The sequence below is a fragment of the Trachurus japonicus genome, chromosome 9 (genome assembly GCF_045865225.1).
Source record: "Trachurus japonicus isolate A0001 chromosome 9, Traja_1.0".
Lineage (NCBI taxonomy): Eukaryota > Metazoa > Chordata > Actinopteri > Carangiformes > Carangidae > Trachurus > Trachurus japonicus.
In genome coordinates, this window is record NC_140915.1 from 12278053 (window position 1) to 12293578 (window position 15526).

Here is a 15526-nt window from a genome sequence, read left to right on the forward strand (position 1 = left end):
GTTACAGGGTGTGTTTAGACGAGAGCTGGGACACTGGGTCGGAGGCTCCGATCTTACAAGGTTGGTTTTCAGCCAAGAGACAGTAGGTAGAAGGTAGAGAGCCTCCATTCTCCCTGGAACAAGTTACAAGTCATTTATTTGACCATCATAATTACTCCAAAGCTGTTTAATTAAGGTAAAAAAAATTAAGCATTAAGTGAGATGATTCAGCAGTGGTTATTTGGTAAAGCCGACCCAACCCCTTTATTTTGTGCTGGCTCATAAAAAGATTAGAAAAACTAGATAGAAAGCAGCACCTGGTGGAAATATGTAAATTCAGCATGTGTCTATGAATCTTCTCTCCTCTCCCAACAAACACACACACATACACACACATCTAGCCGCCATATTAAGGGCATATGTCGGACAAAACAACATCAATCATGTTTTTAATGATGGGAGGTTGTGGGTGGAGGCTGTGTGGCAGGTGGTGGGCCAGGACCATCTCCCAGGCATCCACCAGTTGAACGTTCAGTCCTTTGAAAATGGCTCTGACCACCTTATCGCTTTGCAGAGAGTACCAGTCGCTGTTGGTCAGTGTCTCATAAAGCGTCAGTGCTTTAGGGTTTGCGGTCCGGATGATGACCACTGTGTCTGGAGCTCTGTCCAGCAGCCGCACCACCGCCCTGCGGATGCTCTGCAGCCTGCGGATGTATACCTCAATGGGGTAAGTGCTGAAGTGAGCCCAGATGCCAATAACTACAACGGTGCTTCTGCCTCCAGTTAAACCGTCTAATTCATTGCCGATGTAACGGAGCTGGCTGGTGGGAACATTACCAAAGCGGATAGGAGGACCATGGCAGCGGTACGTCACCAAGGTGTTGCGAGCATTATGTAAAGCCATGAAAGGTCCAGCTTGCTTCGCACTGTGCAGGTTGAACTGAATGAGATCTGGAAGAATTCAACAAGAAACGAAGAATTAATTCCACAGCGAGAATAACATCAAACAGAAGAAATACCTGCAGATCAGGTACCTGGTACTGCTCTAATGAGGTGTTCAAACCACTGTCTGATGGTGGAGTCTCCATAAAGGTGGACCTGCATGCCTCTCAGACAGTCACCGATGGTGGAGGTGTTGAATTGTTGAACCTGGGCTCCCCTCAGTGCTCTCCAATTTCCTTTGTAGTAATAGCCGGCGTGTCCAGACTTCACATCACTGTTGTTCACTTCTGCTGGACATGAGAGGAAGTGTGAAGGATAGAGGCATCAGTAAGTCTTCTTTTTTAAATTTGGGCTCAGGTCAATGTGTTGTCACTGAAAACAAATCTGCATTTATTGATCCTTCTATCATTACATTATTATTATTCTTGTTGACTAGGTTTTAGTGAGAGAATTACATGTACTGTGCATTGACGTTTTCATGGAAGCATTTTTTAAATTCCAAAATGTGAGCTTTTGATACAACTTCCAACAGCTGGTGCAACTTTTTACTTTCAGCCTTCTAATCTGTTTTTCACAGTAAATTGCATTGAAGCCAGCATGAGTAAATTTATTGTCTGTTGTGCAGGAAATTTTGCTTTGCTTTCCCACAGCCATGAGAACCACACACAAGTATGCCAAAAAAAATATGGAAATGGTGAATAAAAACACTGATTGAGCAGCATATACCCACCACCACCCACACATACAATCAAACATCGGCTCTGTTTGCACAAAGCTTCCTGCCTGATTTACCTCTAACAACCTGTTCTATATTTAAAGTAGAACAACATTGATCATTATTGTCAAAATCCTGCTTTACCTGTTGTTTTTGGCAACACAGTGACACTGGCAGGTCCTGAAGCCTTAATAGAGCGTTTCATGTTGACTTTACTGATGGAAAACAGAATGAACATAATGAGATGGGTTACAGCAGACTGCTGCTTCAAAAACTGTAAATCCATTTTAAATATGCACATCTACTAGCTATAGGTAATACTCTACTGTATATGTATGTATTCCAAATTAAGGTTAAGACTAAAATGAAGATACACTTTATTGATCCCAGGCTGGGAAATGACTGTGTTACAGCAGCAAGCAAATAACACACAAAACACAATACAAACAGAAAAATAGGACCAATAGTTAGAATAAAGAAAAAGAAACACAATTTTGAATAACAAATATATAAAAATTTATACATGTTGTTAAGATGTAAAGTAATTCAGAAAGCCGGTCCTACGTGTCCCTCTGCTCCCTCACCTTTGAAAAAGCTGCTCCTCCTTAGCCGTGAGATTTCTTTTGAACCCTCCCTTAGAGTGTGTGACCCTGGTATCACAGCTCAGCTTTTTTGGCTTGTAGCAGAACCACGGTTCACTTGTTTGGAGGTCAGTGTAGTTGCACAGCGGCTGCTGGGTCGGATGCAGACAGATGTTACAGGTGGTCCTCTCAGACACCGAGCCTGAGCGGAAGGTGCTTTGAAAGTAAACCCTGTCTGGCTGTTCCCTGGTCAGTCTTTGCAGGACGGTCACAGCCTCACCAGGGTGAACCAGTGTCACCTGATGGGATAGAGAAACAGAGCTTTCACTGAGAAAACAAGCACAGGCCTTGAGAGGGCATGGGGTTCAAGACTTACAACAATACTGAACTTGAGTGTTTTGCATCACCTCAACCTCAGCGCTCCCCTCCCAGAGCAAAGAGAACACAGCAGAATAGGAGCCATTGAGGTGATCCTCCATTTGCCCAGCCACACCTGCACCAAGCTCCCGGTTATGTAGACGGCTGACTAAGAAGTCCCCCCCAGATTGCTTGGGTTGGCCTCGGTAGTCGTACATTTTAATCATAACCTCCAGCTGATCTCCTACATGCCACTGTCCTCCTCCCTTCTTTGGGAGAAGTGTGAAGGTGCTGTGAGCAGGATCGCTGGTCTGCTCCAAAGAAACCAGAGCTGCTGTTTCAGGCCACGCAATGGAGTCCAGTATGAGGTCCTCTTCCTGAGCATCCTTCGGGGTTAGTGACTTGAAGGTGCAGAAGCCGTGATGCATGTAAGGGTCGGTTATAACTTTTGGGAGGATCATGGTGAAGTTGACTTCATGCTGAAAGTGAGGTGGAGAGAAAGTATTGTAAACAAATGAGCCAGTGAGGAAGATGTTTCCTGCCACAGAGTATAAAATTACTGTTGACCACTTGTGGTGTTGAAGTTTTGCATTCACACTGGACTGAACTACACTAAGCCTGCAGGGACATTTCTCCCCTGACTCTTCTGGTAAGGTACACACACACGTATGTATGTGTACGTGTTTGCATATGGGCTGTAACTCACTGAAACAAGCTTTACAGGATTTACAGTAACCTGATAAATTGGTTTAGCAGCATTTATGAATTAAAATAATTAAAGGTGTACAGAAATGGCCGTTTGTCCTGTTTGTCGCGCCGAGTTGTCACGAGTTGCCGCACGAGTTTACCCGAGTAAGGAAAACGAATTTGATTGGTCGTTATTGAGCGGGGGGATATTCAAAGCTTGGGGCAAGACCGATCTCCGTGTGTGTGTGCGTGTCTCAGATGTTTGATTGACGGATGACGGATCCAATATCAGTGGCTGATGAATCGTGAGCAGGCTGACGTATAATCCGTGCTCCTGCATTATCCAATGCGGAAAAAAAATACCACACTTAATCAAAAATAGAATTTTGCACAAAGTTTGGCCTACATCATCTGATAGATGAGTTATTACACTAATTTTATGACCCAGAGTGGGCTCAAATTCAATTTTCTTTTCTGTACAGCTTTAAACAAAACAAAAAATAGCTATCAATAGCTGTAGGGTCTTTGGTGTTGAGTAGAAAAGAATAAAGATGACAAGGTTTTCTTTGGTTGATATTATGAACATAAGAAGATTGCCTTGCATTACTTTATTATTCTTGTTGGGGGAAAAAGTCACACAAAAAACACTAATTCATTTAAAACTAAACCTATTTGTGTAAACATACAAACATCAAACTTAAAGCAGAAGTAAGCGATCTGGTCGTTTTTGTGAACTTGTACCAGATCGAACTTCACAGGTCGGAAAAACACGAGTTACGAGTTGTCTTGAACACACCATAACGTCTTGTCAGCCAATGGAGTTAGCAGCCCCCGCCCTCGTCATGGATCTATTGGTCCTCGTCCCTACGTCACCACATTCACGCGCATCCCTTGGCTGCACACACAGCCCTGCATGCCGTTCTCTCTCCTCATTGGATAAAAACTGTAGGATACGAGAAATGTTTTCTCCTCGGCTCAGAGCAGAGCAGAGGGACTGAGAGACCCGTGTTTCGGTCCAAACACTCTATGTAAGTGATTGCTGTCGGAAGATATAACTATTTAAGACTTATATTAACACAAAAATATCGCTTACTTCTGCTTTAATTGTTAATAACACAAATTATGTTAAATTTACTTCACCTCAGATTTGCTTTTTTCAAAAGGGCAGGTCCTCTCCTCTAAGATGATCTCATGTAGCACATAGATTAAAACGAACGCAGCCAGTAACAGGAAGATGACTTTGTACTTTGCCTCCCTTCTTTTACAAGCTTGGACCATCCTGATCAGGAATCTGTCTTCACTTATTCTGTGGCTGCTGTGACCAGTTAAACTGGAACTGGAATTAAAAAATCAAACAAAAGAAAGTTGTAACACAAAACTTGTTCTTGTCTGGCTCCTAGGCACTGTAGGACCAAAATAATAATAATAATAATAATTTTTAAAAAGTCACATTGTGGAGATGTAAATAATAATGATCAGACTGGAGACGGAGGTGAGTTGAGTCTATTTACTCTCCACGCAACAAAAACACTGAACACACAGGTTGCCTAGTAACTATGTGAACTCTATAGAATCCGGAACTGGCATCTCCTCTGGGGATGCAAAGTAACCATGTTAGCTCTATATCTTAAAGGTACAAGACCTCCTGGTACCTGGGTGAATGTCTTTACCATCTTCCCTATCATGGGTCACCACACAGGCCCCCCCAGAATTCACCCACACAGAAAAAATAATTCAAACTAATGCAACTAATTAAAAGTTGTCACACAAATGTCTGACAGCAGATTTCTGTTTATTCTGAGACAAGATTGTTCATTGATGTAATTGACAGCACCAGCATGAACAAGTAATTACAGTATCAAGATGGAGAGCGTGAGAAATGGTATGAGTAGGAATAGTGCCTTCATACATTCTCCCTCCCCTCTACCTCTACCCCCTTTGTTTTTAATTTTTGTTTTTTTTATATAATGTCTCTGTTTTTGTATTATTGAATGTATATTTGATACTGTTGGACCCCAGGAAGAATCCGAATAATAAACAAACAAACCTCCACCCCCTCCCTTCCGCTCTCCCTCCCCTACTCTCTGTTGTTCTGTGCCTCCAGTCATCTGTTAGACATTCTATCTATTTGCTAGAGATAATCTCCCCGCTAAGATTGACAAGAGCTGCACAAATATGCAGATATTTGAGATGTGTGTGACCTGTTCATTTGTCAACTTGACTCGCTTGCATGTAAATGTTGGTAAGACCAAGCGCACCTTCCTTTCATCCAGATCCCCAATAGTGAATCATAGTGAGTCTGCCATCACTTCGTCTCCAGGACACAAACACTAGAAACCCTGAGCTCTGTGTAATAAACGTATCATTGCACTCCCACCTTAAGCATCAGAGATGAACATAATCAATCCTGATGGAGCAGCTGCCACAATATATTGTACAGTATTACTAGCATGATAATGACTGTATAATTCGGTCTTTGCATCCTTGTTTGTAGCTTTCTGCAAAACACTCTCTGAGCAGTCAATAACCCAAGTAGTGTTAGAGAAATGCTTCTTCAAAATCCGTGGCATAGTAGCTTTTATCGTATCACGAAGCAGCCATCTGTCCAGTATGTCATTGTTTTGCTAACCTGACTGACAGACACTTTAAAGTGTCTCGCTATACCAGCGGTAACTAAATTCAGTTTAAGTTTCATTAGTGTCAATAGAATTTAGTCAGCAACTGGCATTTTTGATGATGTGGGAGCAAAATCTTGTTTACAGTAAACTGTAAACTGCGTACAGTAAACTGTCACTGACATTTTTCAGTGTAACATTGACAGTGACCCCTCCGGGGCTGGCACAGTCGTCACGCCACTGATGATGGGTCCTTTGGAGTAAAAATGGTCGTCCATAGCAGGGTCTGCCCACTGTGTTTGGGCATCCTGGACAGTCTTGCAGGAGGTGTCACGTTACAGAATAGCAGGACCCAAATGAAGACTCAATTTGCAAAGAGCAACCAAGTGTTTATTTAGGAAAAAGGTAAATAAAAAGTAATCAAAGTACAACATAAACAAAGTAGCAACAAAAGAGTCAACGAGCCTAAGTCTCGGACAGGGGAAAAAAGAAGGAATCAAAAGTGCAAAAAAAAAAAAAAAAGTACTAATCAAGGGACTTACCAAACTGACAAGAAGACACAAAAGGATGCAGGATGGGCAGACATGGAACACGGGAGGTAACGCAGGGGATAAACACAGACGATCCGACAAGGATAAAGGGAGACACTGAGGCTAAATACACAAGGGAAGACAGGTGGTGCAATCAGGACAGGTGAAACACATTGGGTAATCAAACAGGCAGGAGAACACAGGAAGACAAGACAGGAACTTCAAAATAAAGCAGGAAACAACTCTGCCCGTCTGGTGGCATTGAGGTGGGACCTGGCTCTTCAGCCTTCACACACACATTCATCTGCAGGTGATGATGAGTGTTATATAACATGAATGCCACTGACACCAAATAATAACACATTGATAACAAATAATCACACAGTAATATATTTCTTTTAAACTCCTCCTCCTCACTTACAAATGCCTCCATGAACCCGCCCCCCACTACCTGTCTGACCTTCTCCACCATCACACTCCATCCTGGAACCTGCGGTCCTCGGACATGGGCCTGCTGTCCATCCCTCGCACCAGACTGAAAAGCTTTGGGGACAGAGCCACTTGCTCTCTCCCAATATCCACAATGCCTCAACCCTGGACACCTTTAAATCATCCCTCAAAACCCACCTCTTCACAGTGACCTTTCCCCATCAGTCTTAACTCAGTCTGTTTAGTGTTTCCTCCCCTACCCCCCTTTAATCTGTTTCTTTTTTTGAGCTGTAAAAACTACACACTTATTAACACAGCCATGCAAATTCACATGCAATGTCAGGGAGTGAGTGTGTACACATGATATTGATCACATTATGTTATCCTTTATTGATGAAAGTGATGCTGTTACAACCATCCCCGGTCTCCCCTATATAAATACAAGTTTTTATTATTATTATAATTATTAGAAGAGAAGTGATTTGATACAGGTAGAATGGTGCCATCTGCTGGACAACTACTGGTATTGCACCTGGATTCATTTAATATGTGAGCCCATGAATAAATAGTGAGCTAAGATACAGCAGTGGTAGAAGAGCTGCTGACATATTTCCTGTTTTAAAGCACAGAGGTATTACAAGTAAAATAAACTGAGAGTATCAGAAATAAAACACAAAATACTTCTGTTCTGTCTTTTCTTATATCTATTATCATTTCTATTAAAGCAGATATCAGTGGAATGTTTTTGTTAATATAAGTCCTAAATAGTCCTATTTTCCGTCAGCAATCACTTACATGAAGTATTTCAGCCTAAACACGAGTCTCTCCGTCACTCTGCTCTGCTGTAACCCGAGGAGAAAATTTTCCTTGTGGGATACAAGTGTTATCCAATGAGGGGAGAGAACGGCATGAAGGGCTGTGTGTGCAGCCAAGGGATGCGCGTGAATGTGGGGACGTAGCACGAGGACCAATTGATGCCTGACAAGGGCGGGGGCTGCTAACTCATGGTGCGTTCAAGGAAACTCGTACTTTGTGTTTTTCCTTCCTGTGAAGTCATACCAGTTCGATCTGGTACGAGTTCACGGGTCGGAAGTTACGAGTGGCCGTTATAGGGAACTTTCACAGACAACAGGACGGTAAAAACACGAGCTACGGGTTACCTGGAACGCTACCAAGTCGTAGTTGTGACTTGAAGCTGTAACTTACGGTTTCAAAAGCCTGCCTTGAACACAGCATTAGCCGAAACGGCCGTGCTGATGATATCTGCTTTAACATTAAATCAGTTATGGACACATCCCATGAGGTTTGTTTTATCCTGTGATTGTGTCACTCTAAGTTTAGCGTGTGGGGGAGTTCAATACACATCAAAAAGCTGCAGGTCAACACAACCACTCACACCCTTCTGTTAGTTCCTGGTTAGAATTCATAAATCAACTAAAGGTCAACAGTAGAAGAGACTGTAGCCCCTCACACTTTAGACTGGCCTTTCTCAAAGTGGGTGCCGCCTGACTGCGTCAGGGGTGCCGTCAAAAAATGTCCTATTCTGACATTTCATATACAAATATATAATAATAATAATAATAATAATAATAATACATTTATTTTATAACACACTTTTACAAATGCTCAAAGACACTAAGATAAAAATATCAACACAATTAAAATACAGAAACCATGAAGAGTAACAACACAATTAAGATACACAAACAATGTAGAAGGTACAATAAGAGAAATAAAGAGAAATAAAATGAAAAAACTGAAAATTAGACATATTAGATTAGCCAGTTTAAAAGGTGGGTTTTTAGGAGTGATTTGAAGGTGTGGGGGTCTGATGGGTTTGGGGAGTGAATTACAGAGGGTGGGGGCGGCAACGGAGAAGGCTGTGTCGCCCCAAGTTTGGTGCTTGGTCCGAGGGGTTCGGGCGAGGAGATTTCCTTCTGAGGATCGGAGGGCACGGGTGTAGTGGTGGAGCAGGTCTGTGATGTAGGTGGGGGCCAGGTTGTTAAGTGATTTTTAGGTGAGCAGGAGGATTTTGAATTGTATGCGGTGTGAGACGGGGAGCCAGTGCAGTTTTTGGAGGACAGGGGTGATGTGTTCTCTGGAGTGGGTGTGGGTGAGCAGGCGGGCAGTGTATGAAGTGTATTGAAGTTTATTGAGGACTTTGGATGATGAGCCGTATACGATGCTGTTGCAGTAATCTAGTCTGGATGTTATAAAAGCATGGATCAGGGTTTCAGCGGCAGAGAAGGTGAGTGAGGGGCGGAGACAGGCAATGTTTTTGAGGTGAAAGAAGGCGGTCCTGGTGATGTGGTTAATGTGGTGGTCAAACTTGAGTGGTCAGAAATGACTCCAAGGTTCCAGATCGGCGGGGAGGAGGACAGAGTGCAGTTGTTGAAGGTGAGGCTGAAGTTTTGGGTCGTTCTAGTGTGGGATGTGGGACCAATGACGATAATGTGTGATTTGTCACTGTTCAATTGAAGATAGTTTCTTTGCATCCATTTTTTTTATTTCAGTGAGACAATTGCTGAGTGTGGAGTGGGTGGTGTTCGTGATGGCTTTGGTAGAGATGTACAGTTGGATGTCGTCGGCGTAGCAGTGAAACTGGAGTCCGTAATGACGGATGATTTTGCTAAGGGGAAGCATGTATGGAATGAAGAGGAGGGGACCAAGCACCGACCCCTGGGGGACGCCTTGTGACAGAGGAGCGATGGTGGAGGTGCAGTTGTTAACGCTGATGAACTGGTGATGGTTGGTGAAGAATCTGTGGTTGCAGCTCAGAGACACAGGATCTCTGAAAGTCTCTGAACAGACATGGCAATTCAGCTATTTTTCAAAGAGAGCAGCTTTGTCAGCCATGTCATATATATACAACAGCAGCAGTGTGTTTTACAGTAGAGATCTCAAACCCTGTAATGGTGTCTCAGCTCCGATCGACAATGTCTGACTTACCTTCATTTTCATTCACCGTCAATGATTATCACCTGTGAACACTGTAATGTTTTGTCCACAGCAGGTGGATGTACGAACATGTCAACTGTAATTTAACCCTTTATTTCTTTCACAACATTATTTCTTTGGTTATCAGTTGTTTTCAAGACACAACCAAAGATATCTCATATGTAATTTTTTATTTGAAATACATGGATGATTTTCAATGTGACAAACAATGAGGTGAAGTGTTAAAGTGGCGCAGTGGTTAAAGCGGCTGCCCCATGTAGAGGCTACAGTCCTCAACGCAGGCGTGCCCGGTTCGAATCCTGCGTTGGGCGGACCTTTCCTGCATGTCATTCCCCCTCTGTCTACCGTATCTCACTATGAGCTATCAAATAAAGGCAAAAATATATATACTTTATTTATCATATGCAATGTCATGATGTGTATATTTGTGTAGTCTTATAGCCTGACAAGCCAGACTATATCATTAAAATGTATAGTCTGGCAACGACCGGTAGACCTCGGCTCAATCCAGGGGACGGGATGAAGGCTGTCTTTTAAACTGCCTCTGCACGCAATAGGGTAGCGCTACGACTAATCAGAGAAAACATAGACATATAAAGAGCAAAGAGCAGGATGACGTTAGCCTGACAAGCCAATTAAAATGTATGTCGCATTAAGCCCGCCCAACAACTCTCTAAACAGATAGAGCGCTGTGATTGGTGATAACAAATGGTGTTCAAGACTCAAAAAGTTCCCATGGCTCATTTCTAGATCCACCTACGGAGCAAATATATTTGCTGCCGCGAGGGTGCGTCTAGATTTCTAGGCTAGTAGTCTTAGGTTTAGTTTAGTTTATTTCATTCATTGACAAAAGAAAATAAAACAATAAAAAAACCAAAACAATAATGCAACTCCTGACTGAAAGGGGGCAGAAAGAAGCAAACTTATGTTGTCTACCCTTATCTGTCATAAACATGAGATTACAGGTTACATGGCGTGTTTGTGTTCAAACGGGTCAGAGGCCCTGATCTTACATGGTTGGTTTTCAGCCAAGAGATGCTAGGTGGAAGGTAGAGAGCCTCCGTTCTCCCTGTAAAGGTGTGTTCACACCGGACCTTTCATTTTTGTCGCTGGCGAAAAGTTAACATATTAAGTAAATGCAAATGGGCATCGCTGGGGCTCCGAGCGACAGCGACAGAACGAAGAAGCGCTCATCGCTCGAGATGAGAAATCCCAAGTCTCTGGCCGTCAATCGCTCAGTGCTGATTGGCTGCCATAATCTTGGTGGTGCCGGTGTATACAGAGAGACATGGCAGTGGGCATGGCGCCATCAAAACGAAAAGGCGAGTCTGTGCCAAATTGACGAGCGATTGCAGCTGAGCGATTGCAGCTGAGCGACAGAGCGACAACAAAGGAGCGATACTGCAACAGCGACAAAAATAAAAGGTCCGGTGTGAACGCACCTTAACAAGTTACAAGTAATTTATTTAACCATCACAATTATTCCAAAGCTGTTTAATTAAGGTAAAAATGAAGCATAGTTAAGGTAAAGAAAAATGAAGCATAGTTCCTCTAAGTGGTTATTTGTTAAAGCCGCCCCCAACCCTTTCTTTTGTGCTGACTCAAAATAAGATGAGAAAAACTAAATAGTCCAGCACCTGGTGGAAATATGTAAACTCAGCATGTGTGTGTGAATCTGCTCTCCTCTCCCAACAAACACACACCCACACACCCACACACACACACACACACACACATACACACACACACACACACACACACACACACACACACACACACACACACACACACACACACACACACACACACACACACACACACACATCTAACTGCCCTATTAAGGGCATGTGTAGGACAAAATGACATCAATCATGTTTTTAATGATGGGAGGTTGTGGGTGGAGGCTGTGTGGCAGGTGGTGGGCCAGGACCATCTCCCAGGCATCCACCAGATGAACGTTCAGTCCTTTGAAAATGGCTCTGACCACCTTATCTTGCTGCAGAGAGTACCAGTCACTGTTGATCAGTACCTCATCAAACCTCAGCGTTTTAAGGTTTGTGGTGCGGATGATGACCACTGTGTCTGGAGCTCTGTCCAGCAGCCGCACCACCGCCCTGCGGATGCTCTGCAGCCTGCGGATGTATACCTCAATGGGGTAAGTGACGAAGTGAGCCCAGATGCCAATAGCTACAACGGTGCTTCTGCCTCCAGTTAAGCTGTCTAATTCATTGGCGATGTAATGGAGCTGGCTGGTGGGAACATTACCAAAGCGGATAGGAGGACCATGGCAGCGGTACGTCACCAAGATGTTGCGAGCATTATGTAAAGCCATGAAAGGTCCAACGTGCTTCACATTGTGCAGGTCGAAGTCAATGAGACCTGGAAGCATTCAACAAGAAATGTATTAATTCCACAGTGAGACTAACATCAAACAGATGAAATACCTGCAGATCAGGTACCTGGTACTGCTATAATGAGGTGTTCAAACCACTGTCTGACAGTGGAGTCTCCATAAAGGTGGACCTGAATGCCTCTCAGACAGTCACCGATGGTGGAGGTGTTGAATTGTTGAACCTGGGCTCCCCTCAGTGCTCTCCAACTTCCTTTGTAGTAATAGCCGGCGTGTCCAGACTTCACATCACTGTTGTTCACTTCTGCTGGACATGAAAGGAAGTGTGAAGGATAGAGACATCAGTAAGTCTTCTTTTTTAAATATGGGCTCAGGTAAATGTGTTGTCACTGAACACATCTTTATTAGAACCAGTGCTGCAGCTGGGCATAGGTTTTTTTTTTTTTTTTTAAATCTAAATTAATCTCACTGCAATCCTGTAGTGTACAGTAGTTAATCTAGATTCATCTCGATTAAAATGCTGGATTTTAATTTTACCTAAACATTCAAAAAATGCATTACCCTAATGAATTTCACACTTGTCCGACTTGTTCCTGCCCCCACCACATAATTATTCAAAACAAAGTGAAATTCATAACTTGCTCACAGTGGCTCCCAACCTTTTTTGGCTCGTGACCCCATTTTGACATCACAAATTTCTAGTGACCCCATGATCACGTGACTGCATGTGATTGCGGCGGTCACTCAAGGTGTGACAGCTCAGATGTTTTCATATGCTGCATTTTATTTGAACTCAATTTATATTAGAGAAATTTAAAGTATAGAATACTGTTGTTGTTTTTAACCATAATTTTAAAGGGACAACGAGGAGTTTGTATTTGGTTATAAAAAACATTTTATTTAAAAAGTCTTACTATATATAATTAATGTGGATGAATTTACATTACCCACACTTGTTAATGGGTCCATTTTCGATATCGTTTTGTTTTTATCGTTATTTTGTTATTATTATTAGGAGTCGGCTCGCCCAGCATTTCCTACTTTTGGTTTTCTAGACGCACACATGTCTCAACTTTTTCTACCGCCACACATGCACCCCGTGTCATGTGATCAGCTCTGTTGATCTGCATCTCCAGCAGCAACAATGCAGCCTGGCTCCCAGTGCGTGCCTGCTTTCAGGAGCTCCCTCTCACTAGCGGCAACTCATCCCTCCCCCGGCCCAGCCCCGGATCTCTACTCCATAGTTCGCCGTAGCAGCTGTGTGACAGCAGTACCCCTCACCCCCTACCCCATCTGGATGACCGTTTCCACTATTATATACAAGGGGGGGCGCACCAAACCTTGGCTGCCATGTTGCATCGCCATTTTTTACATTCAGTGGCCCGGGGAGAAAGTTTTCGGGGTAGCGCCTGTCAGTGCCCGATCCGTACCCGGAACACGATCCGTTCCAGCGCTTCTGCGCATGCGCCGTTTTACGGCATTAGCTTCAAAGCTATGCTAACTGATAGCCTAGCAGTAGAGCAGCTAAAAGTCCGCCGTAGCGTTGTTAAAACGTCACTTTATTAATTTTAAATATTTTTTCATGCGAGAAAGTCACAGTTTAGAGTCCTAATCTGTGGTCAGTTTATCCAACTGACGTCTGTTTGGAAGTTTGCTCCGGTTTTGGGAGAAGTGCAGAGCTAGCTGGGAGCAGAGCTGGGAGCATAGCTGGGAGTAGCCACCGGGAGCTAACGTTAGCTCGCTGCTCGGCTCATCTCAGAGGCAGCAGCCGGCCGGCTGAGGTGATTGACCGGTCACCCAGACGTCGTCATGCCGGTGGAGAAAGCGAGCAGATTAATTTATGGTCTCATTGATTAGTTTGTGTAAATGAAAAGTGAAGCTTCAGGTGGAGCTGGTCAGAGGAGCAGTGCTGACTTGCTGCTGTCTGTATGTGCAGAAATCACCACATTTACATCAATAAATAAATGTTTTACAATTAACTGATCGGTCTACATTACATTTAATTTAATCAGAAATAGAACAGAGGGGAATTCGTTGCGACGTGCTTGTGTTTTTCCTCATAGAACGTCTCTGTTTTCATCCATATCCGCGGTGTCTGCCGTAAACTAAAAGAAGGGGGGAGTGCGCATGTGCGTGCGCATGCGCAGAAGCGTCCTGGAACGGATCGTGTTCCGGGTACGGATCGGGCACTGACAGCGCCTGTTAAAGCCTTTGGAAACCTGACTATATATGGTAAAAATGCTTATATTATATCAAAGTCAAGTGCCTCATTAAGCATCCACAAAAGTCTGAGTGACAATAACTATTCATAACTATTAGAAAACCTTGTTTAAAAACAGCTCATTTTGCTATTGAGGCACTATTGATGCCACTGGTCAGGACAGTGTGGGCGTGGCAGATAACGCTATGATTGACAGCTCCATTGTCATAGCAACACGTCAGTGGCGACCATTAAAAAAAAAAAAAAAAAGTCCTCACCGGAGGACGTGCATCGATTGATTGATGCTATTTAGCAGCTAACTAGTCTACCAGCTTCGTTTTGGAGCGTCATAACCGTCTTTGGTCGTAGTCTCACAGAAAAAAAAAGCTTTTAACCGTCACTCATGTCTGTGTGAGCGCCAGGAGGGGCTGACAGACACACACAGAGACAAGGCAGGTCGCGCTGGAAAGCTAATAAATGCTAAAAGCTAATCGCCAATTTACACACACCCTCCCTCCCTCCCCTCACCCCCCCAAAAAACCGGCTGTATCGGCTGTATGTAGAGAGGAGTTGTGAGGAGTTGTGGGCACACACACAGACAGACAGACAGACAGACAGACAGACAAGGTAGGTCGCGCTGGAAAGCTAATAAAGGCTAAATGCTGATCGCGGATTTACACCCCCCCCCCCACACACACACACACACACACACACACACACACACACATAAAAGAAACGGCTGTATCGGCTGGAGATGTGAGGGGTTTTGGCACAGACATACAGACAGACAGACAGACAGGGCAGGTCGCGCTGGAAAGCTAATGAATGCTAAAAGCTAATCGCCACACACACACAACTCGGGTTGACATGGCTCTGGTTGTGAGGACTTGAGAGGAGTGGAGGAGCAACCGTTAGCAGAACGGTTTTGTTCGCCGCCACTGGGGGGCTGGGTGAGAGAACTGACGTGGCGATTTATGAGTGGGTAGGATTTATTGCGTGATAAATCCCAGAGATAACTCCGCCCAATTCAAACCTACTGTACAAAACCTTAAAAGACAAATATTTTCAATTTGGATGGAAACTTTTTTCTAATTATTTTTACATGTTTAATAATATGTACATAAGACCCTAAAATACATGGTTAGGAGGCTTTGGTGGATTTGGGTTTCCAGAGGCTTTAAAA

The 15526-nt window shown here is 43.6% G+C and overlaps 2 protein-coding genes across 4 annotated transcripts in view; both read right to left on the reverse strand.

Annotated features, from left to right (window-relative positions):
* Positions 1-286: 286 nt before the first annotated feature.
* The window catches only part of LOC146981022 (NXPE family member 3-like), a 22630-nt gene continuing 7390 nt past the window's right edge, over positions 287-15526 (reverse strand). Inside the window, exons 5-7 of one of the 2 annotated variants that reach the window (XM_085785945.1) lie at positions 12253-12447; positions 11601-12172; positions 287-376 (exon numbers count right to left, since the gene is read on the reverse strand). In XM_085785945.1, the coding sequence (XP_085642071.1) occupies positions 11631-12172; positions 12253-12447 (737 nt within the window). In that variant the 3' untranslated portion in view covers positions 287-376; positions 11601-11630. Of the gene's footprint in view, positions 377-11600; positions 12173-12252; positions 12451-15526 lie in introns of both variants that reach the window. The other variant, XM_085785944.1, reaches the window with a different exon arrangement.
* Positions 344-3025, reverse strand: LOC146981023 (NXPE family member 3-like). 2 transcript variants are annotated; one of them, XM_085785946.1, is made up of 5 exons: positions 2625-3025; positions 2221-2516; positions 1781-1851; positions 1014-1211; positions 344-930 (listed from the first exon to the last, which is right to left on the reverse strand). In XM_085785946.1, the coding sequence occupies exons 1-5, from the start codon at positions 3000-3002 to the stop codon at positions 389-391; spliced, it is 1485 nt and encodes a 494-aa protein (XP_085642072.1). In that variant the 5' UTR covers positions 3003-3025; the 3' UTR covers positions 344-388. The 2 variants fall into 2 exon arrangements, with proteins under 2 accessions (XP_085642072.1, XP_085642073.1); XM_085785947.1 differs by having other exon boundaries at positions 346-930; positions 1014-1208.